The 25,342-nt window shown below is 41.3% G+C and overlaps 1 protein-coding gene across 3 annotated transcripts; it reads left to right on the plus strand.

Annotated features, from left to right (window-relative positions):
• Positions 1-2,645: 2,645 nt before the first annotated feature.
• On the plus strand, positions 2,646-18,510 carry GABRD (gamma-aminobutyric acid type A receptor subunit delta). Of its 3 annotated transcripts, none has more exons than XM_039727783.1 (9): positions 2,646-3,357; positions 10,005-10,117; positions 10,663-10,730; positions 11,088-11,308; positions 12,101-12,183; positions 13,497-13,634; positions 14,514-14,666; positions 15,239-15,450; positions 15,760-18,510. In XM_039727783.1, exons 1-9 carry the CDS (start codon positions 3,290-3,292, stop codon positions 16,057-16,059), a joined length of 1,356 nt encoding a protein of 451 aa, XP_039583717.1. In that variant the 5' UTR covers positions 2,646-3,289; the 3' UTR covers positions 16,060-18,510. The 3 variants fall into 3 exon arrangements, with proteins under 3 accessions (XP_039583717.1, XP_039583716.1, XP_039583718.1); XM_039727782.1 differs by having other exon boundaries at positions 2,650-3,357; positions 14,511-14,666; XM_039727784.1 differs by lacking the exon at positions 2,646-3,357 and adding an exon at positions 3,378-4,297 and having other exon boundaries at positions 14,511-14,666.
• The last annotated feature ends 6,832 nt before the right edge of the window (positions 18,511-25,342 follow it).

Consider the following 25,342-nt stretch of genomic DNA (forward strand, 5'->3'; position numbering starts at 1 on the left):
GTGCAGCCATAAAATAAATTGAAATAATGTCCTTTTGATACAGTCTCAAAATCCTGAGTAATAAATGACTGAAAACTTGTTTTTTGGCCCAAATCACTGAGCATGCTTCTCCTCAATCCCATCAAACTGCACCATCCAATAAATGATTGTATGGTAGCAGTTACAGAAATATAGATGATTGTGATCAGGGAAAATTCATACCTGTTACACGTTCCAGAAGAAAAATACTTGACAGATACTGAAATGGGGGTTTCTGGCTTCAGTGTAGTGAAATATATTTCAAAGTTGTGACCTTTATTAGTGCTTGAGTAGGATAGATATTCAAGAATTACTAATTGTTGATATAGTAGTTATAACAACTAATGATTTAATAAATAGTAATGATTAAATATCATTGTAAAATTGTTCAGATGTGGGTGGAGCCCATTAGCATTTAACCTGGCGTGGACATCAGAAACACCGATTTAAGGGTCTGTGTTGCTTCCACAGATCGCACAGATCAAAGTCTGCCCCCAGCTGTGACTGACCTGGTCCTGCTGCAGATGGACAAATACTACAGAAACACTGATTTAAGGGTCTGTGTTGCTTCCACAGATCTACCACAGCTTTACCCCAGCACAGAACAAAGTCTGCCCCCAGCTGTGACTGACCTGGTCCTGCTGCAGCTGCAGGGACCCCAGGCAGCCCCCAGGGTCCTGCTGAGCCCCTGCAGGTCAGAGCCTGGGATGCACATTTCAGTGAGAGCTGGTGCCTGCAGCCACAGGGATCGAGGAGAAGTTTGTTAGAGTGAAAAAAGGGCTTAGGAAACATTGAGTATCATGGGCCATCTTTTTAAGACTATTTGACAGTTCCCAGCCAGTAGCTAAAGCTGAAGGAAAGCTTTAATTATTTTCAAGAGGATTAGATGAGAAAGATTTGGAGAGCTTATTTATTTTGTTTTGTTTTGATGTTTTAATGGCAATTTTAATAGTTTCTTAATCTACGTCTTAGCAATTTTAATCTGTCATTGACTGTAATGAGTTTGGGATATTTAGCTAGAAATGTAGGAAATTAAATGTATTGTTGATCTTTTTTATTTTATCTCCTCTCTTCCCTTTGGCAATAGGAGTTATTTATTTTGAGTGGGTTGTGTATATATGTGTGTATATATATATGTATATATATATATGTACCAGTCTATTTTAAATATGCATTGCATGTAAAACCAACTAAGTCCAAGGCTGAATGACCAAACTTTTGTCCTTCTTCTTTATGAGGATATAATCAAGGTCCTTGTAGATAAAATGTAATTTATTTATCTGAGAGAACTTTCACGTCTTTTAGGATTGCCGTTGTATTTTCACTTGTGTCAATGGTCACTTTTGTAGCAAGGTCTGTCCTTTCAGAGCATGGTGTGCTTATATCAACACACAAATACACACATCACACACTTCCACATGTCATCCACACATAAAATCCACTCAGACACAATCCAAATGTACAAAGTGCCTCTCTGGATTTTTGGGCTATTTTTACAGCTATGTGCTGAAGATACAGAAAACTGTTCTTTTTTAATAATAAACTAGGTGACAGCTCTCCAGCCAGAGGAGAACAACACTGAGGAATTCTCAGCACAGGTACATAGCCCACAGCACCATCAGCCTTATGAGTAGCAAAAATATGAAACATCTAAACTGAAAATATCCCAGAAGGTGTGAATGTGTTATATGGATAGACAAAGTCATTCTGTTCTGTGTGTCACCAGGTAAATTCCATTTAAAATCTTCCACTTTACCTCCTAAAGAACAAAAAAAAAAGAAAAAATAATGTAATAATCTGACTTATTGAGTTAAAATTTGTGTCTTTTCCTCCTTTTTGGATGTTAGCGTCAGGATTGCCATTGAGATGGGCAGAGGGAGGAAAAGATCAGAAAGAAAACAACCTCTTAGGTTATTCTCACAGGTTTATGACATGCCTGTATTTGTGGTATTACATTTGTGTGTGTGTGTTGTGCATCTGTTCCCCTGGATTTCATGGGGCTGTTATTCCCCTCACCCACCATCCCTCAGCAGCCATTTGAAATGTTGGTACTAAATAACAATACAGAACTAAGAAGACAAAAAGATGAATCCAACCCTTTACCCCAGGTGCCTCCATTCATTAGTTTAAGGTACCTGCACAATCATTTTTGTTTAATGATATAATTTCATGAAAATGTCTCCTTCACACTGTTTCCTTTGTGGGTTGGTTTTAAAATTGTCATTCGAGATTGAACAGCACCAAAAAGCCGAGGAGGCGGAGGAGGAGAGAAGGAAAGAGCGAATATGGAGGAGAAAAGCGAGTTTGACCTGCAAGTCAAGACGCGCCCGAGGTCCCGAGGAGCCCCGTGGCCGGGTCCCCGCTGGCCCCGTGCCGGGAGCCGCCGGAGATCCCGGGCGTTCGCGGGGCACAGGAGGTGGAAGCCGGACGATGGCAGCCCGGGATGGAGCAGCGAGCTGCTCCGAGCGTTTCACAGTAGAGAAGCCCCCCAGGAGCAGAAGTTTGCGCTGCGGGCTCTGCGCCCCTCGGCGGTGCCGCCGGGCCGGGCCGGCGCAGGCAGCGGAGCGGCGGCGTTTCCTCGCCCGGCTCCACCGGCGGGCGCTCGGAGCGATGCTGGCAGCCGGGCTGCAGCTGCCGTGCCCGGGTGCCGCCGGGATCTGCCGGGAGCTCGGGGGGGCGGCGGGGGGCGGCGGTGCCTGCGGTTCACATGCCCCGTGCGGAGCGGGCACAGCGGCTCCGAGCGCCCCGGGACCGGCCGCCCCTGCCCCGGGCTCGGGCTGCAGCTCCTCCCGCTCCTCCCCGGCACGATGCGCGCAGGACATTAGCGGCTCCGGAGCACTTTGAGTTGCTCCCACCCCGCTCCGTGGGATTAATCTATCCTTTTGGAGGTTATTTTCGGCAAGCAGCCTCGCAGGCGGGCAGAGCGGCCGGAGGAAGAGCCCGCGGCAGGGGAGGGATGCGGGAGCAGGGCAGCGGAGCCGGGCGGGACTGAGCCACCCGCAGAGGAGAGGAGGAGAGGGAAGGAGAAGAGAGGAGAGGAGAGGAGAGCAGAGCTGCCCTGCTCCCTGCTCCCGTGCCGGGCTGCCTGCATGGCTCCCGGGCACTGTGGAGATTGTGGGGGCTGCTGCTGCTGAGCAACCATCCATCGCTTTAAACTCAGCCTCAACTTAGCGCAGCAGGCAAGAATGGCAAAGCCACTGGAGCTTTGGAGCTGCCAGGAGAGCCGGGGAACCTGGGTTTTGGTCGCTGCTGTCTAATAAATGGGAGTAAAATGGAATTTCTTGCCTGGGTTTTTCCTGCCTTGATTCTACTGTGCACCCAACAGCACAGGTGTATCAGGTAAGAAAACATCTTCTCGTTCTTTCTTAGACTGGCAGCCGTTCTCTCGGGGTGGCTGGAGTGAGTGATGCCAGCTCTGGCTGGGGCTCCCACTTTTGCCCAGGGATGTTTTCTGCACTTATGGGCCATGACTGCTTTGAGTGAGTGTTCAGGAGAAAAAGGGCTCTTGACTGAAGAGTTTCCTTAATGTGCCTCATCTGTTTCAGTTTTTTCTTTCTTTATTCCCTAGCTGAGAATGCACTTCTGTCAGTTGAGCAGCAGTTTCTCGGCTTAGTCAAGGGTTGTGTTTTTAACAGGATGCTCCTGGAACCTTTTTCCCGAGGGCACTTACTCTAAATTGGGGGCAATCACTTTTTGTAAGGCACTGCAATATCCCAGCTCAGCCTCAGCCCCTCCAGCAGCTCTGTAGGGCCCTGCTTGAACACGAAACTCTTCCATAAACCCCAGCACAGCCAGTGGGGTACGAGCTGAATAGCTTTGCTTAGGGCCTCCATAGGTGCCATTAAAACCCCCAAACACAACTATCCCTTTCTAATGAGTTCATTAAGTCTCCTGAACTTGGCTTAGCAGGAAGAGACCTTAGGGGAGCAGAGATCTTAGGGGAAAAAAAATGTGGGGAATGCAAACCATTTGTTAAAATAATAAATTTTAAAGAAAGATGTGTTTTTGCAGCTCTCAGTCACATTCCCTCCGAAGGTGTTAGCTAGGCAACCAGCGACGGTCTCGGTATATTCTTATTCTCTCCAGATCTGGAGGCTGGATGTGGAGAAAGCTTGCCATGATTACGCAATGAAAATAGAGGGGGGAGTAAAAAAGAACTTGCTGCATGTAAAAACATGCCTACACCCCCCAGAGCAGGGGTGGTTGTGGCATTTAAGGGGTCTTACATCTTCTGCTTCATGGATATCCTTAATAGCTTCAGAGGAGTGGAAGAGGCAAAGTGGGAACTGTAGTAAAACAGGACATTGTTGTTACACGTTTTGGAATTAATCAGGGTGATCTGACTTTTTTTTTCACTGGGAAGGAAAAGAATCTTGCTCAGAGAAAGTGTCAAGTCAACTGCACTTAGTCAGGATTGACAGAATGATTTATCCTGTGACCTTGAATCTGTTATCCAGGGTCACATCCTGACATCCTCAGACTCTGAAGCAATCCAGTGGTACAGTGAAGGCAGAGGAAACACTGCTTATTGCCTAAGGGCACCCACATCTTGCCCATCATTTCAATGATCCTGTTTCTCCCTCTGCACCTGGGCTACCACTGAAGCTGGGGCTTGAAAAGTGATGTTTGAGTACATAAGACCCAAAAAAAGGGAGAATTTTAAGGAAGAGTCAGTCCTCTCAGCCTGTCTCCAAGGTCTGCTCCTAAGCACAGCAACTGCCAGGATATGTGTTTGTTGGACACATTATTTGTTTTATTATTAATTCCCTAATGGACTTTCTTTCTCCAGTTACACAATAGTGATGAATTGCTTGGTAGGAACACATCCACTCGTGGCAGACTCAGGCAAGGCAAATTCTAACTTCTGAAATTCCAGCTGTTCAGGTTGTAGTCTTCCAAATATTTCAAAGTGTGAGACATTCCATGGTGAAGGAAATCTTCTCTGTTTGGATTCAGGATTTAGGGTGGCTATGGTAGGACACTGTTTAATCTTGTAAAAAGGGAGTAGCCTTGCTTGCATGTGTATTTGGATCATTTAAACAGAACTAAATGAAATTTTATCCTTGCATGAGTAAAAATATTTTTGGTATGAGATGCTTTTATGAATAGCAGCATATTAATGGGCAAAACTGCCAATGGTTTCATTTTAAAGCCCTGATTTTGCTTTCTAAATGCAGTGTGATTCAGAATTTTGATGATAGAGGCCATCCAACACCCCTAAATTCTCTGCTCCTGAGTTCTGTGTACTGTGTATTGAAAAAACCCCATATTCCAAAAAGGGAGAACATTTTGGTGATTTTGAAATTCACCAGTAAGACAAAAGACAAAAGACTTCCCAAAGCAAAACTACCAGTGAAAATACTGTTATGGTTTGGCAGAGGGGGGACGTGGGGGATGTCTGCAGGCTGCTTCCTCAGAGCATTTCTGAATGCCCTGCTGGGGTGCTCTAGCTCTGTGCAAAGCAATTTCTCTGTCATGTGTGTTATTTGCCTGAAGTGAATGAGCCAAATTCAGCCTAAGTCAGCCCATTTTTGTCAGGTAAACATTTTTTTTAAATAGTGGTTTTTGGTCTGCTCAAGACAGTGATTAGTGGCAAGGAATTTGGCATTTAAATGATTGACAGGTCTTCAGGACAAAGATTGTGGCTTCCACTATTTTATCAGGGTTTGAGATGCTGTGGATGCTGCAATAATAAATGTGCCACAGTGAATGAGATCATTTGCAGAAAGAATTTGGGGAAATATTTCTTCATTAGTGTGAGGAAGGAGCACTTCTGAAAGGAGTTTAGGGGTGTGTGTACTCTGTAATTCCTCACTGAAAGAGATTTCAATTCTCTAATTAGAATAGGTTTATATTTAATATTTAAGTTTCCACTCTGTTAAGTGACTTTTATACTCTTGCATTTAATTGTCATTCTGCTGTGTGTCTCCCCAAGCCTTTTACTTCTATTTGTGGAAACAGAGCAGCTTTAACACGTGAATGCATGCACAGAGTGGTCCATTTTCTGTAGCTTAAAACTGCCAGAGAGGCTTTGATGTTCTAAAGGTTGCCATGAATTAAGCCTAATGCTTTTTCAATTACATTTCAAAATACAAAACATATTTGCAGTGAGCTTCCCTTAGAGTCAGGAATGGCAGATGGGAAGGATATACATACTGCTCTGGATAATCCTGGAGTTTGGCAGAGGTCAGATTGTTCACTGACCTTGCAGGATATTCCTTGTCTTTTTCCCAAGAAGTTTTCTTCAGTGGTGATGACATGTGGGACATCTGTCCCAAATGCTTATCAAAATAAAATGTACTGATCCCAGTCCTCCAGTTAAACTGTTTTTTTCCATCTGCCAGGTTAAAAGATTCATATAACAACAATGTCACAATCCCCAAGAGAATCAGGTTAGCAGATCTAAAGAAGAAACAGAAGGTGCAAGAAGTGATTTTCTACGTCTTGCTGCTCTGTGAATTTTTCAGAAGATCACTACACCCTCCTGACCAGAGTGGCCTCAAATCTGTATCCTACTGGCCACAGACTTAAGGATTCTGAGCTTTTTTTGCAGTGATCCTGGAGATTTTGGCACTTCTGGGCAAAAATGAAATTGCTAATACTATCCCTTGCTCAGCTGCTGTTGTGCTCTCACTCACATGGAACTTACAGATTGCTTCTTGCTTTGGTGTGATTTAAATACCAGATATTTGCTAGTAATATTGATAAACCTCTAGCAAGTGTTTTCAAGCAGTGCTCTGGAAGAGAGCAAAGACAGGCTAATGCCTCACTTGTCTGACAAGCCCTTTAAAGATGTGCTGTCCAAGTTGATGGATGTTTCTCTCCCACATCACTCCACAGTTGTAGGATGTCCTGGTCCTGCAGCAGCTGGGAGGGAGTGTCAGCTTGGATTGGAAGGATTTTGGGATGTGTGTACTTTTTATTCTGGAACTCCTAGTACTTAGCTCTGAAAGAAACATTTCTTTGCTCTGTCATGTGGCATTCATTGCTTGGAGTTGCTTTCCCTAACCTGTGTCAACATTAGGGAAAAAAGAACTCCACAGGTTTGTGCAGTTCATCAATGGGGATTTCCTTTCCCTTTGTCTATGCAGGAGAACTCACTATTGCTTTCATGGCTTAGACAGCAATAATCTATTTTCAATGAGCTCAGTTGAAGTTCTCCCAATGCTCCAGATGCAAACATTCTCAAAAATATCTGCTTGAAATGAGACATGTACAGAGTCAGAGTGTGGATTATCTTCCTCAGCTTTACCTTTGGGAGGCTTCCAGAGGGACAGAAGTCCCCAGGACTGCTGCCATTCAGCCAGTGAGGCCTGGTGAAAAGTGAAGAAAAGCCTTTCAGGAGCTCTTTTACCTCTTGGATTTGACAAGTCAATATCTTGATTTTACAAAGTCCTTTTTCTTACTGAAACAAGCTTTACAGCAGCTTACATTAGGAAGTGAAGTTGCTGAATCAGCTAATAATAGTTGCCTTTCTTTTCATCCTTACTGCTTACACTATGAAAAGTTAATCCCTTCCAATGCATCTTTTCTATGCTGGACTTCCTTTTTCAGGTACAATAATGAATAATATTTTAGGCCATATATAATCCCAACTGCTTATCAAGGATGAAGGAAATTCTCCCACCATTCTTCTTGTAACTTTAAAGCTCTGGATGTGATGTGTAGAAGTCTAGAGGAATGACTCAAAGGAGTTTTCAGCACATGGTGAATCGAGCCATAAAATTATTTCAGCTGTAATAATTTAATAACACCCCTGGTATTAAGTGCATATAGCTCCACTAACTCCAGCACATTTGTTACACTGATGATCTGACCCTAAGGCTTTATTAATAATAGAAACAAGATTTATTTTAATTGTGTCATGGATATTTAAGTAAAACTCCCTCTAGATTGTAATCTGCTTAAAACACATGGCAGGCTATAGCCCTCAGTCTTTAACCCGACTCTCATCATTTTAACTTCCTTTGAGCTCCACGGCTTTCCTTAATGCCATTAAAATAGAATCCTGACACAGGAGAACAGCTGAACTCCAAGCTTTGTCAAAACATGATCAGCACATGGGATACATCACTACAGTGCTGTCACCTTCTGACTTGAATTCTGTTTTCAAAACACTGTACTGAACTTGGTTGCTGCTTTAGCAACAGAAGCTGAAAAGCATTACCTTCTACTGAGAAGGCAAAGAGATTTTCAGCAGATATATTCATTCAAGTGTATTGCAGCTATTTAATTAGGAAAAGACATAGAGTACCATTCTGTACATATAAAAGGATCTCTGATATTTTACTGATTAGAAACACCTTTCCATGCCTATGACTGGGATTCGTGAATTACAAATAATTATGTTTTTAAACAAACTTATTATAAAGCTATAATTACATTACAGTAAATAATAATGGTTGAATGATTGAAAGAGCAGCAGTCTGATAGAAAGAAGTGTTGATATAGTTGATGAGACCCAATAAAGAAAGAAAAATCTTCTGTCGACATCTGTTATAAATCTTCAAAGCCCCTGTCTAAATCAATTATGTTATTCCAATTTATGTAGCTGAAAACACATCTTGGAGTGTTCCAAGATCCTTCCTCAGAAGAGACAGAGACCTGAGAAGTAGCTGAGATAGTAATTTGAGATGAACATACAAGAGTGTGCTCATGGCAAGGAAATCTCAGAAATGCAGTTTAACATCACATTTTGCTGGGAACTAGCAAAGTTGCACTTGGAGCAGTGTCCCTGTGCTGGGAGGTCACAGAAGCTTTGACAGCTCTGCTAATGCAAGACTTCAGTGTCTGTGCTGCTCAAAATTTACATTTACACATTGTAAGCCCAGATCTCCTTCCTTACATAATTGAGTCCAGACAAGAGTTTGAAGACCAGGGCAATCAAAGGTTTTTCTTTCATTCTCCTGTGAGAAGAGTTGGTTATTGTAGGATGCTCTGTTCCTGTGCTGCCAATAACTGCTCGTGCTGAGCTGAGTGCCCAGGCTGGCATATTTTGGAGAGAAAAACCATGTGCTTTATGTGGGTCAATGTCACATGAACACTCTAAGAAAGTTATGTAAGTACCAAGGCAGAATGTGTTTGTGGTGTGTGCAGCCTTCCATGCATATTTAACCATTTCTCCTCTGTTACAAGTCACAGGTACCTCTCAAATGCCACATTTATGGCTGGGCTCAGTGGAAGATGCTAAACCAGTGCTCAGGACTTTGATCCAGTACTTGCATTGAGTCACAGGCCCTCCCAAACCACTGGCAGTTCTTCTCTTTGCAGATGGGGCTGTCAGACATTGCCCCAGCCCCTCATTTATCTCTTGCTGCCCTGTCAGTCAGAGTGCAGCGAGAGGAACAACGGGAGCAGGCACAGCTCTTCAACTGGAGCCTGCCAGCTTTGACAGATAATGAAGACAACACAACCTTGCCTTTGTTTGTGAGAGGTGGTGGAACATCCACATCACTGCTTGTGCCAGGGCTGAGGGGCTGGCAGCTGCCAGGGGCTGGCAAATGGCAACCAGACCCTGGGCTAAAGGCTGCAGGGAGCATCACTGGCCTGGCAAGAAGAGGCACCTGAGAGGGGATTGCTGGGAGAGCTGTGCCATGAGCACAAATCCCACAGCAACACAGCTGTTTTACAGTAAGAAGCTGTCACAGCTGCATTTCAGAGTTCACAGATGCATTTTAGGCAGTATACAAAGTATCTTTGTTTCCCTCATGCTTTTTCTACGTTGCTAAATCTATTTTTCCTATTTTTTTTAGAAAGAAACTTTAAAAAGTATGTGCTTGTACTTAAAGATGCCACAGTCTTGCCTGAAATTTGTTTTGATTTAAACAGAAATATCTGCAATGGTTTTCCTCCCTATAAAAATCTCCAGTATAGCTGATTCTACTGTAGGTGGTCTCAGGTGTAAAATAAGTCAATAACTTCCATTTGCTGTACTTCTTCTGTGTGTAAACATGGGAAATTTTAAGATACTTATTCTCTTTACCCAGAGCTATGAGTGACATCGGAGATTACATAGGTTCCAACATTGAAATCTCCTGGTTGCCCAACCTGGATGATTTGATGAAAGGGTACGCACGAAATTTCAGGCCTGGGATTGGAGGTGAGATTTGGAGAATAAATAATGTCTCTTTGCTTCTTACAATCCTTCTGATGTTTATGTGAAATTCATACTTTCAATAATTAAAAAGTTGTGACTATCTTTTACTTGGATGCTGAAAAAAATAACAATCAACATTTTGCTTGATTTTGACAAGAGACAGACTGTTCAACAGCAACACAGGCTTCTGATGCAGTTCTGAAATCGTTGACATCTAAGTTGAAGGAATTTTGTATTTCATTAAATGGTGATAATTTCTGCATCTGCTTGAAGTCATGCTGTCTTAAACTAGATAAGTCATTTCCAGAAAGGATTCTGTGATTTTCAGTAGTTGTGATTTTATCTTGTGTCTCCCATCACTGAAGTGATGTGTGCTGTTGGAAATTGAGGGCACAGTTGGTAAAAGATTTAAAACTCTTGCTTTAAGAATGTACTTTATAATGGGAAGCATTTCAGTGAACTGATGAAAGAATTAACAGTCTGGGGTCATTGATATTTTATGGGTACTATGATGATGTAAATCACTCCATTCAAACTTTTTTTCTCAGGTCCTCCTGTTAATGTTGCTCTGGCAATTGAAGTAGCCAGCATTGACCACATCTCAGAGGTGAACATGGTACAGTATCAGATTTTTTAGTTTTGCTTTAAAAAAAAGGAAAGGTTCAAAACCAGAAGCTGAATTTGCTGAGCTATGTAAACTGATTTTCTCTGTCAAGACCTATGCAACTCTTGCAATGTGTTATGTATCACATTGATATTGAATCACTTTTTTATATCTTGTGCTTATCCATAGTAGGAGCATATGACCAAAATACAAATGCTTGGGCAGCTCCCTGGCTGACTAAGTATAAAAATATGTATTTGCACTGAAAGCAAATAATATATTTCTAGGCTAAGACATTGATTTTTGGCTAAGTTCCAAGACATTATCATTGTCAGCATCACTTGTTAATCAGGATTTCTCTTGTCACAGGAATACACCATGACAGTATTTTTGCACCAGAGCTGGCGAGACGATCGTCTGTCTTACAACCACACCAACGAGACTCTGGGCTTGGACAGCAGGTTTGTGGACAAGCTCTGGTTGCCAGATACTTTCATAGTCAATGCCAAGTCTGCCTGGTTCCATGATGTGACTGTGGAAAACAAACTCATCAGGCTCCAGCCAGATGGAGTCATTTTATACAGCATCAGGTGAGTGATAAACAGTACAAGTGTTCTCTGTTGTGTGTTAACTTTTTGAATGTTCTATAATCACTCAGCATTCCTAGGAGAATTTCCTGAAATAATTATTAGTTAAAAATTGAAGAAAAGCTCCTATCCACCTATCCTTTTATTTATGAGAAGTCAGGAAGGTCTTTTTGGCAGCACTAACTCATTTTGCACTGCACAGTCACTGATCATGTTCAGAATGCCTTCAGTGGGAGAGAAGCCTCTCATGGCTTTGGTCAGCAAAGAGGTGCTGAATACAGAGCAAAAATTCTGTTCTCCACTGCCTCACTTTATTTTCCAAGGGAACTGTGAGCCTGATTTAGGCTCAGCTTCCCCATCTTTCACACAGACAAAGGAGCATTTCTCACTTTTGAAGAGGGCTGTGGCTGGAACTCAGTAACTATATTGACAGTTAATTGTGTAATGTTCTGAAAAATAATGAATGTGCACCTTTGAAACTGCAAGTCCAAAGTCTCCCTTAAGGTATTGGTAGTGATCTTGGGGACAGTGAAAGGGAGGAGATTGAATCAGAAAATTCCTTTTTATCATCATCAGTAGCTGCAGAATCCTCCGACGTTACACGAGTCATTTGACCTTTTTTCAATTCCCTCTGCCTCTGGGTTTCCCACAGACTCAGGCAGCAGCCAGCAGGACTTTGAAAACAGTTTTCTTTGTTAGTATTAAAGTTTCAAAGTTTTCCACTCAGTCTTTTGAGTTCTGAGGAAAAGGCTCTGTCTGAATGTCACTAACTGGTGTTCACGTTGCTCCAAACAGGATTACCTCAACAGTGGCCTGTGACATGGACCTGTCCAAGTACCCCATGGATGAGCAGGAATGCATGTTGGATTTGGAGAGCTGTAAGGGCTGAGTACCTCTGTGTTTTGTGTAAAGCCTGCAGACATGGTGCTGAGCTAGCTGGACACGGCTGGGATGATTCTGCTTTAGTCACTTGGGGTTTAGAGTGAGCAGAAATCTCTTCATTCCCTGTGTTGGGCATTAGACTGTGGACTTTTCAATACCAGTTCAACCCTGGTCCAATCCAAATCTCTAGGATTTGATTTAGGGACGATGAACAATGTACAGTCCTGCTGACAAATGTCTGGAACTTTGTGCTTCATGTGAAACCTTGTGCAGTTGTGACAGTCTCTGGCATTACTGAGGTTTTTATCAAATCCAGTGAGAACGAGTAGAAAAGCCCACAGGCAAAATGTGATGTGCTATTTTTAAATTATGAGAAAATAGGAAAAAGAAAGAATTCCCTGCTTTTAATGAATGCCATTGTGACAAAACTTCACATAGCTCTTTAACTTGCCTTGGCATTCGTGTATCTGTTACACAGAAATCCATCAGAATACTGCATGGATGGGCTTAATTCATTTGTACTCACAAAGGAGGGTGAAGAATGGATTTATATTTTATCCAGCTTGTATTTAATCTATGATCAGCATGTAATTCCCATGAGCATTAATACTTCTGAATGAAAATCACCACTGACACAAGCAGGGACCACCCAGTCAGGGAAAATGAATCTGGTTTTTAGATCAAGGAGCCTAAAGGTCCTGAGGGTTGCAGAGATCTGGGAATAGCAGATCCTGAGCAGATCCCTTGGCCTGTTGATACAAGTTTCTCGTTTTCTTTTTTGTCACTGACTTTGTTTTCTAGGCTGTTAACCACAATACCATTTCATCCTGTCAGAAATAGCAATCTACAGTTTTACTTACATAATCACCAAATGCAGAGGCAGCAGACAGTGCCCCAGCAATTCATTCCCTCTCCCAGTGAGTTCTGCAGAGAGTTTTGGTGGGGGTTGGAGGTTTTAATTGAATTTGAGGGTTTTCATTTCAGTGAAGCAAACAGAAATAAAGTCTCTTTAAACAAATGGATGCTTTAGTAGCAAGTTGTCAATGAACAGCAGAACTAGGGAAGATTGATTTCCTGTGGATTTGCATATTACATAAATCCTCTCATTCATATCCCCCCTTTCTGCCACAGCCCTGGTGCCCTGCACCTCTCCAAAGCAGTGAGAATTATCCACACTGAATCTCAGCACGTTTGCAACGTGTCTGGTGGAAATCAGCATAGCAGAGGAATTAGAGAACTTCTACTATGAATTCTCTAAGCTCTGAATTTCTCCCTTGAATTTTGTGTTTATTCAGCTTTCTTTTGACAGATGGCTACTCTTCAGAGGACATTGTCTACCACTGGTCAGAAAACCAGGAGGAGATCCATGGGCTGGATAAGCTGCAGCTTGCTCAATTCACAATTACCAATTACCAGTTCACAACAGAAATTATGAACTTCAAATCTGGTAACAGAATCTTTCTTCAATTCAGGGACAGTATCTGACTTTTTTTCCCGCAGAGAGAAATCTCCTCTATCTAAAATGGAAAAACCTTCTTCTTAAGTAACTAATTTAAGAACCTGTCAGGTTTCTGATAAGAGTTTCCTTCATCTCCCACTTGTAAGAAGTGCCATTCTTTGCTGAGCCTCTAGGTAGCCACTGTAGCATGTTCTGTCCTTTAGCTGTCTCTGCTTGACAAAATACTGCGTGGAGTAGCCAGACAGCACTTGGTAAAAAGCACTTGAGGTATAGCTCACATTTTCTTGACCTAATTTGCAACTTCAGATCAAGAAAAATTTCCATTAGCCCTGATGTTATGGAGCTTATGACGTACAGTCAGATCAGTCTAATTCTACCCCGTAGAAGTCAGTGGTGTGTATGTCTATCACTGGGCTTATTGCAATGTTTGTACAAGATTGGAGTCATTTCTTTCCTGCTGATTTTTCATCCTCTTTCATGTATTCAGATTCTCATTTATGCTGCACATCTCCTCTAAGCTCTTTTTTGAGTTTGAAATTAACTTGGCCTTTTAAAAAATCTAAATTTAGTATCTGGAGGACTTTCTACAGCAGATGATAAGACAGTACACATTTTGAAGCAATACTGTTATTTGAGAAGACTCATGATTTTATTTTCAGATCTGGCATTGATATGACCTGAGACAAATCATTTGACCTATTCTTAGCTGATGAAAGCTGCAGTACCTCGTGCAGGGTTTATGAAGCATCAATTGAACAGCATTCAAAAAAGCTTTTTGTGACCCTTGTCTGTGTCATTATCTGAAATGTCATTTTTAATATCAATCTAACAGCCAGAATCTCTTCTGCCTGCTCTCTTTTCCAGCAGGTCAGTTTCCCAGGCTCAGTCTCCACTTCCACCTTCGGCGAAATCGAGGAGTTTACATCATCCAGTCTTATGTCCCTTCCATCCTACTGGTGGCCATGTCGTGGGTGTCCTTCTGGATCAGCCAGTCAGCTGTGCCTGCCAGGGTGTCACTAGGTAAAACAGATGGCTCGGGGACTCACGGGGAAGGGAGTGCTCCAGTGGCAATTGTGCTCTCTGATAATCCTCATTAAGGTGCATTTATGACCACTGTGTTTACATTTGCAGAAGGGAGGTTTGAAAGATTTCTCTCCTGGTTTAATTTCTGTCGTGTTATCAGAGCAGCTGCCTCAGTAAGGAACAGCAAATAACCACCTAGGGAGGGTTAAAAGCAGTAATGACTGTGAAAGAAATGAAAGAATTGATTTGAAGGAACTGGGACAGTGACAAAAAAATGTTCCTGAAGCTTGTGGGTCTGTTTGTCTGACTAAGGGTTGCCAGTCCAGATGTAAAAGTGTTTGAGGGTTGATTGTTTGGGTTTTGTTTCTCCTGATCTAGGACAAAACCAAGGATAACTTGTTCAAAGCTGCCTTAGTCATACAAATGCAGTTTCTTTAAAGTCCCCCTGTTTGAAAATCAGAAGCCATGGTATTAAGGGGCTTTAACTGTGAAAATAATCCTCAGCCTCATATTAATAAATACATTTATGAACATTGGTGCACGTATTTCTCTGTCATGCTACCCTGCAGGTATCACCACCGTTCTTACAATGACCACTCTGATGGTCAGTGCCCGATCCTCGCTCCCACGAGCCTCTGCCATCAAGGCACTGGATGTTTACTTCTGGATCTGCTACGTGTTTGTCTTTGCTGCACTGGTGGAATATGCCTTTGCACATTTCAATGCTGACTACATGAAAAAGCAGAAGAACAAGATAAAGGCGAGAAGGCAGAGTGCAGAGGTCAGTAAGTGTGATACTGGGAATAACTTTGCCAAAGCAGTTACCCTGCTTCATGACCTTTCAATACAAATTTCCCTGAGAAGAAAGGCTTTGAGATGGTGCCTCAGTAATTCAGAGCATGCAATGCCATAACCAGAATTATATGGGTGGCACAGAGTCTTCCATCAGTTCTGCCAAAGCAGGGGATAAATCCCATTCACCACATGTGGATCCCAGGGGTGTTTCAGCATGCTGGTGCCATGGATAGCTTGGATGAATGACACTGTCCTTGCCCTGTAAATTGCCATTTTTCTCCTCTTTCCCTTGCAGATCAACGTGAAGAATGCCATTGTTCTGTTTTCCCTCTCCATAGCTGGTGTGAACCAGGAACTGGCCATTTCCAACAGGCAGCACCGAATTCCCAGAAGCCTGCCTGGATCATATGGCACAATAGAAATAGAAACTGGAGAGACAAAACAGCAGCAGGGAATGAAACTGGACAAAAAGACTGGCCTGAAGTCCCTCTTTAAGCCCATTGATGCTGACACCATTGACATTTATGCCAGAGCCGTGTTCCCAGCAGCCTTTGCAGCAGTCAATGTTATATACTGGGTTGCATACACAATGTAAATGCAACAAAAAAAGGAAAATTCTTCCCAAGACCTACAAACTGAACAATACCCACAGGCTAAAAAGCCCTCACTGAAACTGAATTGAGGCACCTCTTTTCAAAGTATTTTCCAATGAGCTCTAACACTTCCAAAGTCAAGAAGGTCCTGCTATGAATTCCTACTTAAAGCAGCAATTTATTGCTGACCTGATTTGATACGTAAGACTGCACTCTGCCAAACAATTCCAGCTCTTCCTTTCCTGTAATACCATGAGACAACTTTTCATATGTACATATTTGTAGCAAAAGTTTAAATCTTAAATGACCATGGTTTTCCTCCACTTCAAGGTTGATCAGTAATGAAGATTTGGCTTTTCACACTCAGATAATTTCCTTTTTATTTGTAATGAAAGAGCTCATTCCTCACTTCTGCACGAGTGGTTTTTTGCATCTGTGGGCTGGTCTAGGTTTAACAGTAGTGCTAAAGTTGGAGTTTTTAATCAGAAAAATCTCATGAACAAAGTAAAAGGGAATAGAGGGGAGTGGAGGTTTTTTCTTAAAATATTATTTGTCTTGGATAAAGTATTGAAAAATTTCAATGCTCTTAGTCACGGCATGAAATAAAATATACTACATAAAATTCTACTGAATTGTTAATAATGACTGTATTACATTTCAGATCTGAGCTAATGAAAGTTTAAACACTTAAACACAGAAATGTTTATTAGTTTAACAGGCCCCAAAATAGATAAAGTGGTTTAGAACCACAGGGAAAGCTCAGGCTTCCTGTGTTAGATTGGGAAAAATTTGAAAGGTGCTTGATAATGAAGGAAGTCAGACTCCATTTGCAGGAATAACTTTAGAATTTGTTCTGTTAATTTTCACTGAGAATCTACCATGTGTGCCTCTGAAAATATCCTTTTCGAATCCGTCCCTAAATAGCTGAGGGAAGTAAAAAAATTTCATAACTGTCTTTAAGTTATTCCGTTGCTTTGGATATTTTTGCTGGTTTTATTCCGAGGCTGACCTGATCTCTTAGGCCTCTTCACTTCCATTATTCAACAGTGAAATTTATGGGTCCTCATACACACTGCTTAATTCAGGACTAGAGCTCTCACCCAACTCATCAAAATAACACTTTGGTCTGTAAATAATCTCAGTGAGCTCAGCAAGTGAACACAGTACTCACCACAAACTAGTTTCACAATTATTCTCTAAAATCTCCACAGTAAATATATTGGAATATGGATTAAAACAACTGTAATATTGTTAATGTAGGAAGCCAATGTAATACCTTACAAGAGGGCAATTTATTTTCAGGATATTGTTGCCTTGAAAGTGAGAGGTTGTTTTAAAAATAGAGACTGCCACAAAAGAATAGGTGAACTGAGAGAGAGGGAAAGGAGGAAGCAAAGCAAGAGGTTGAAAGCTGCAATGGAAAGGAGCATGGAGAGAGACTGAGCCAGAAGCTGTAGGTGAGAGAAGAGCTTTGCTGGCATTTAGGATGGGGCTCTTGAACGTGTGGCTGACAATTAATAACTGCAATAGAGTTGAAAGGAGGATTTGATCCCAGTGGAGTATGTGCACATTCCTCCTGCCTTAACTCAGCTATGATTTAAAGTTTCATTTCATATGACCAGCACTGAAAGATAAAACATTTTAGCACTGATTTGTAACTTAGAATAAGATTTGCTCAGTATCAGCCAAGTAAGAGAGTGCTTTGAAGAAAAGTAATTATCTTGAACTGGGCTGTAATAGAAAATATGCTGCACTGTAGGTCTTAGGTTCACATCAATCTTTAGTTTCTGTTATCATGGAAAAGCCATCAGCCAACAGAGAGCTGGAAAACCCCAGGTGACATCAAGCTGGATTGTTCCACCCAGTCCTCACCAACCCAGCCTGCACTGACACCTGGATTCTGCTCCCACACCTCACCACTGAGCTGCTGGGGAATCTCAGTCAAGACCTTCCACTGAATCATCTGAACAATTGCTGTAATGATTTCTTTCCTGTATCTTTGAGTTTCACAGAGGAAAAGCCCTTCAGGAGAATCAAAACCTGCTATCCTCCAGCTAGGTAAGTGCATCCAATCAGTGCTTTCATGGTACTATTTACCACTGTTTCTGAGGCTCACATACTGAATTAAGGCCAAGTATCATTCAAATGTCACCTTACCCAGAAAAACAAATGAAAATCTGCATTTCTTTCAATATATTCAGGTAATCAAGCTTTTTTCTTTCCCTCCTGCTTCTCCTCTGTCTAATTTGTTTTTCGTATTGTTTGTTCCTGATGCTGATGGAATGCTGCATTTCAGAAATACACTATATTTTTTTCTAAGTGTGTTTTTGGTCGTAATCACTTTCTCTCCAAGGAAACGCAACCTCTTCTGCCTTCTTCTGAATAAATCCTACTGCTCTATATAATGATTTAATGCAGAGTGGAATAAAAGCAGCAGAAGCATGAGTTTACAATGCCTTTTCCTTACTAGAGTTGTTGTTTTTTCCATGATCCATGACCACAAAAATATGACATCCTTTAGAAAGACCACAGTGCCGCCGCCTTGTCTGCTACACTTGCAAAAATCAGAAATAATCTTTAGTTTAAAATCAGATTAACTTTTTGTGGGAAAGCAGAATCCATCCTTTTTATATCCCACTGTTTTCTCCAGCTATTAGTTTATTATGCAGCCTGTCAATGTTAGTAACTTCTGCTAAGAGTGAAATTATTGACTAAATCCAGCTGGAGGAATATTCACAGCAAGTTCCTGAGGAGTGCAAATCACAAGAAAATAATCCATGATTTTGGAATTAAAATTACCAAAGAGCAGAGAAGGAAGCACAGTCCCTCTAGTGTGCAGTGGCCGGTTATTGAGAGTAATTAGCAAGAAGGTGGCTGCAGATATTATAGAGGCAATGTCCAATCTAATTATTTCAGCAGTAATAGTTTGTAACTGTGCACCTGACATAACTCCTTTCACTGCAGCCAACTGACTGATCACATGGGGTTATTGGACAAAATTAGTTGCTTCTCCATCTGGGAGACAGTCACAGGCTGCCTGTCCTGCTGACTGCTCCAGAAGATTTATTCAGTGAATTTTCTCTCTAGTTTGACTGCAGATCTTCAAGGTGCACAGCTCAGTGTGACTGATCAAAGTAAAAGGTGGCAGCAATCTCCTGAAAAAACCCCAAAGCCAGAATGTCAGACTACCTACAGTGATGTAGACAGAAGCATAAATAAAGGCAACAAATATCTCAGAAGGTTGCAGGGAGTTGGAGAAGCGCCCTGTGAGCACACATATGGCAACGTGTCCGTCCAGAAACAAGGGATCTGAGGGGAGAACAGGAGCTTCAGCTGCTGTTGTTGCACTTGCATGAGTAGCACAAGACAAAACACCTCCATCAACAAGAGGGAGATTTTCTTAAATTGGTTTCCAAGGCCAGAAACTGAAAATTCAGATGCCATTCAAACTTTTGAGGAGACATTTCAGTACAGGAATATGGTGAAATTGATTGGAGTTTTGCATAAATTTGAATCTTCTATACTTTTGTATGTGCTTCACTTTTTTTTTTTTTAATTTAAAATCATTGTATTTAAAAATCCTCAGGCATTACTGCTTTAGACCTAGTAACATCTAAAGACAATTCCCTATTCAACTCTAATTTCATGATGCCTTTAATAAAGTGAAATAAGGCAGATTTGATGTCAGTTGAATGCTGACTTTGGATGGGTTGTACTAGTGCCATAAAAAAAGTATGTGACAGATGAGAAGGCACTTTTTCTGTGCTGCACCTGAAAGCATTTGTGTTCCTTTCAGCAATTTATAGTACTGCTCTATGGACTGGCGTGTCTGTGAGAAAAAGAGTGGGATATGTGTTAATGTAATCATTCTAAATGTGAAGTGTTAATAAAATGTAGATATACAGAAATTGGAGCTTCTATAAACGGACAAAATAGGCATTCCAACTATTGAACTGGAAGATAAAATGCATTAGAAGGAAAATCAGAATGACCCTAGAGATTTCAGCCCATAATGACATCCTGCCTTTTCAGTGCCCAAGGGTTTGCAAAACTCTCCTTTGGCCTTGACAAGAGAAGAGGAAGCACCATTGTGTGTTCATGAGAGCTTTCTGGGGGGCACTTATGCACGCTGCTGTGCTGATGTGAAAAAATAGCTATTGCTGCCTCATGAGGTTGGAAAGAATCAGAAAGCACAAGATGAAAGATGAAGAAGAGCAAGATACTGCATTTGTTTGAAAGTAATGCTGGCATTAATAGTGACAGCACTATGAAGAGGTTAAAAACCAGAAATGTCTGTCCTGTTTCTGGGTAAAAATGAAAGCATTTATCCCAGTTAAAGCTCTCACATCAGTTTTGAACTGGTTTGCTAATCCAATAGATAATGTAGCGAAACCAATTTAGCTCAATGAGGCTTCTGCTGTTGGGACAACAAAACACTTAATACGATTGCTCTGATTTTAAATACTCCCAGTGATTACCCTGGAAAAGCACTTCTCGTTAGGAGGAAAACAGCACCCTGTGTATTTGTCTCTGAAGCAGAACAGATAACAAAACGCTTATTGAAGGTTTCTGAGAATATTTTTGTTTAAGAAAAAAATCTGAAGCAACTCCCTCCTGCCCTGTTTATTACAGCAGCTTAAACCACTTGGTTGAAAGCCTGTTTGATACTAAAATAACATTGTGTGCAATATTTGTTACAAACATAAAGAGCTGATTCTTCCTAATGAAAACTGAAGACAAATTTGGCAAGGAATATGTATTTTTGGATGGATTTGGTAGATAGATGAGAAAGGCACTGTGTCCTAAATAGAATTAATTTGAGGATCTAAGCCCCTCATTACATAATGCATCAGGGATCTGCTCTCTCCTTATACCAGCTTTGTGCCACAGCTATTTCTTTTACTAAGTTCTGCACAGTAAAAACAAATCTGAGAAGACAGTCAAGCCCAGACTGTCAGAAAATATAGCAGGAACAGAACTAATCAGATGTTATTGGGAGTTCACTGTTCCGTGAAAAGATTGGTCAAAAAAAGTGAATCCAAATATTCTTCATTTATGAGACACTGGAAACCTCTGGAAACTTATCTTTTCTTTAACTCTTGGAATACTTCTATTTCACTTGATCCTCAGTTCTCTTTCCATTTTTTATCCTTTTGGAAAGGGAAACAGGATTTTCATTCTCTTTGGCACAAGAAATGTTAGGTAAAACTGATATAATCTTATTGTCCAGGTATGAAAAACAGGGAGAGTGAAAATCTCAACTGACAAACCTTTGCACCTTCCAATGATTATTACATAAAAGGCAAGAAACTCAGCCCTGTGATAATTAAGCAGCACACTCCCACACAAACACACTCTTTCCTCCCTATTTCACTCTCTTGCACAGCACACTGCTAACCCCATATATGCAATAAAGAGAAAAAGATAGTTTGAGTCATGCCTCAAATTCACCACACTCTTAAAGAAACTCTTCTTCCTAATTTTGGCCCAAACATCTCTAACAGAGTTGCTGGGTAACATAAGTTACTATCAAATCCAGGTTGCATTAGTTGCTTGTTGGGTAAGTAATCTCAAGAAGAGCAGCACAAATACCACAAACTTAGTTTTCATTCATGGGGTTACCAAGTGCAGTAGGGAGAAGATTTTTCTTTCCACAGTAATAAACAATTGGCCAGCTTTGGCCAATTGGAGCAGGCAGAGCTGGAAGCAGCAAAACAATATATAGGCCATTGAGCTATTGCAGTATTACAATTACTACAGCCTCAAGATTAAATAAAGACTGGGTGATGAAATACAGAGTAATCTGTAAAACATCTGGTATAATGTTCCATCCAGGCTGTTCTTCCCTCATTGCTGTATTTCTTTCAGCTTTAAACAAATACAAAATAACTATTTCTGTACATCTTTAACTACAATTTTTACAGATATATTTAAGATTATCCTACCCTCATCTTTTTGGGTGAAACTTTTACATATACAAGCTTGTATGTGCAAATATAGGAATTACAGGAGATTCTACATTTTCTTTATCAATTACAGTGCACATAGTATTGTAAAATCAAACAGGTTGTTTAAATATCCTGAAAAAGTAAACACTGAAGCACAAAGGTTTGGGTTTAGTTGCTTTTAAAGATGTGTAGTTTGGGCCACTCATAGAATTCTTTCTCCTCCTGGCTAATGAGGTGTCAACAAGAGAGTCAGTTTCTGGTTGTTTCTGTCTTATATAAGACAGACAAGTAAGGGTGGTGTTTGCTTAAAATAGTCTTGAAACATTATTCATTTTGTCTATTTTAACACAGGCTAGAAAAACACTAATATTCAAGCCAGCAAGAAAATCTACAAAGAATTGCCATGGTGATTTCTGATATTATGAAGAATATTTGCTTTACTCTAGTTTATGCTCAAATATATTAATGCTCTTCTTATTATTTTTATCCAAACTTTGTGGCATCTGGCCCAAATCCATTCCCACTGCACCCAAGGATATCACTGCCAGTTATATCAATGGAAACAATATCTAGTCTCTTCCTTGGCAAAAGAAGGGAGTAAGTAGGCTGGAGAGCAGACTGCACATGCTGCTGGTTTGATCTGCTCAAGAGACATTCTGTGGGGAGGCATTTTTATTCTAAAGTGATACAGAACTGGTATTGGAATTTCAGCAGGCAGCCGGCCATCCCAGGCCACCCTGGGCCACTGGTCCCTGAACACCAATGCCAGCCCCTTTTCCCTCACAAACAGAACTCACCAGGCCAGGTTCCTGATGTCAGTTTGCAGGAGGCACTTGGCACTGTCAACCCAGCCCCAGTTGCCAGTGGTGGCACCTTGGGTCTGGGAGGAATCCTGATCCGTTTGGAATTTCAGCAGCCAGCTGGCCTCCCCTAGCCACAGGCCCCTGAACACCAACGCTGCCCCTTTTCCCTGGCAAACAAAGCTCACCAGGCCAGGTTCCTGATGCCAGTTTGCAGGAGGCACTTGGCACTGTCAAACCAACCCCAGTTGTTGGTAGTGGCACCTTGGGTCTGGGAGGCATCCCACGATGTTCGGAATTTCAGCAGGCAGTCAGCCACCCCTGGCCAGCCCCAGCCACAGGCCCCTGAACACCAACGCTGCCCCTTTTCCCTGGCAAACAAAGCTCAGCAGGCCAGGTTCCTGATGCCAGTTTGCAGGAGGCACTTGGCACTGTCAAACCAACCCCAGTTGCCTGTGGTGGCACCTTGGGTCTGGGAGGCATCCTGTGATCCAGAACTGGTTACTCACACTTCACATGCACCTGGAGATACGAGCTGTCCCTCTCAATTTCTTTGTTGTTTAGTTCACCGTGTGAAAGGATCATTCTAATCCCTACTAAATTTTTAAAACCTTGGAAACTTGAAAGGTCCTAAAATAGCTGAGTATTTTGAGTCATGAATTGAAATACTAACTGGTTACCTGTCTTCTGCCGAGGTGAAATTAGTACCAATTGCCCCTTTGTAACAGTTGTCTTGAAGAAGTAGCTGCTATAATGATGTTTTTCATTGGAGCGTTTGGGAGGGAGGAGTTTTCTGGTCAGCCTTGCCAGAACCTGACAAGTACCTTGTCTCTGGTGGCCCAAAATGTCCTTTGGACTAATGCAATCATTAACCCGAAGATTTTTTTTTCTTCCTTTTAAGCTGATTTAAGAGTTTTCGACTCTCTGGAGCACTAAATAAAGATGTACGAGTTGTCAGCATAGGCTGCACAAGCGTGATTCCCAGCGAGTTGCCTGGGAATCTCTTGCCATCTGCTGGAAACGTGTGGATGTACAGCCTGAGAGGAATTTACATCAGTGCCAGGAAATAGTGGGGAATATTCGGAGAACTCATAACTTCGAGTCAAAAAGACAATTCACATCAGACTCCCAGGCTGCAGCAGTTGGACTACCATCATTAGATTCTTGAATAAATCACATTTTATCACTGATACAGTTAATTTGTGACATGATTGAATGCTGAGGTTGATTTTAGAATTTCAGAAATGAAATATTTGAAAAAAACCAAACCCCTTTTTAGTTTTCTCTTTCTCAAACAGATTGCTTCAGATCACTGCTCTTAAAATATCTAATGGTGATTTTTAAAAGAACTAAAATTTTAGATATCTCATTTACACCTGGAATAAAAAAAAAAAATCTGTAGGAACCTGCCAGCTCTTCAAATCTAGATGTAGGTGACAGAAATATTGCAATTTTTAAGTTGAAGATGGCTTGGTAGAAGACAAAAGTGCCTGCCATTTGGAGAAATACAGGGGGAAAAAAGGAATACACTCAGGATTTACAGCTTGTGTTTCAAACCAGTTACAACCTTGTCAGCTAATGCACAGAGCAAAGCCAAGGTCTTCTCCAAAAACTGCCATCTGCCCAGAAGTGGAAGCATCTATTGAGAAATTCAACTGCTTAAACAGTCTTGTAATATAAGAAAATAGAAACCAACCCAAAACAAGACTTCTAAAACAACAACATGGACAGTAAGTGAACAACTATAAAATTTATCTGCAAGATGTAAAAATATTATACTTGAGATTTTTTTTCATCAAGCACTGAAAATATACCTGAGCTTTTCTCCTTGGTAAGTTGTGCTAGAAGAAAAAACAGCAATAAACCACACAAAACTTCAGATCACAGTTCTGAAGAACCTTTTATCTCCCAATCCAACAGCTCAAGGAGCTGAAGCATCTAATTGACATGGAGATCAAAGACTGCCTTGACCTGAAAGAATTATGTTTGTAGACCTACCTTACATAATGTTCTCCGTTTTAAGCAGAGAAATTTGGAACACATGAAGATTTAAGGCAACACTTTGAAACCAAATTGAGAATCCCCAATAAGATAAAGTCAGCAGTGGACAAACAAATAATTCAATTAAAGACTGATAAATGAAGCCATGGGGTGCAGTTCCTCAGTGTCAAAGAAAACACCTCGACTGATGGGAATACATTTTCCCATTTTACTGCTAATGAACTAGTGCCAAGTATTACTTGTTTGTATTTTGGAAGATTGTAGAAACACCAAAAGAAGCCTCAGAGCTACACACTGCCAACTACCCAACTCACAAATCCCAAAAGCCCCAAAAAGGTGCTGAAAAAGTGCTAAATATGCCTGAAAAATCTTGAGGCAGGTGTACACATGAAATAGCAGAAGACTAAGGACAGATTATTTTTTTCCATCTCAAAATACAAATCATGACCACTCAGCTCCAGGCAGCTCAAAACAAAAAAAAAAAAAAATCTTATAGCTGTGTCTCCCTGTTTTGTTTTACTTTTCAGATTTGTTGG

Source organism: Passer montanus, unplaced genomic scaffold (assembly GCF_014805655.1).
Source record: "Passer montanus isolate IOZ18808 unplaced genomic scaffold, ASM1480565v1 scaffold62, whole genome shotgun sequence".
Classification (NCBI taxonomy): Eukaryota; Metazoa; Chordata; class Aves; order Passeriformes; family Passeridae; genus Passer; species Passer montanus.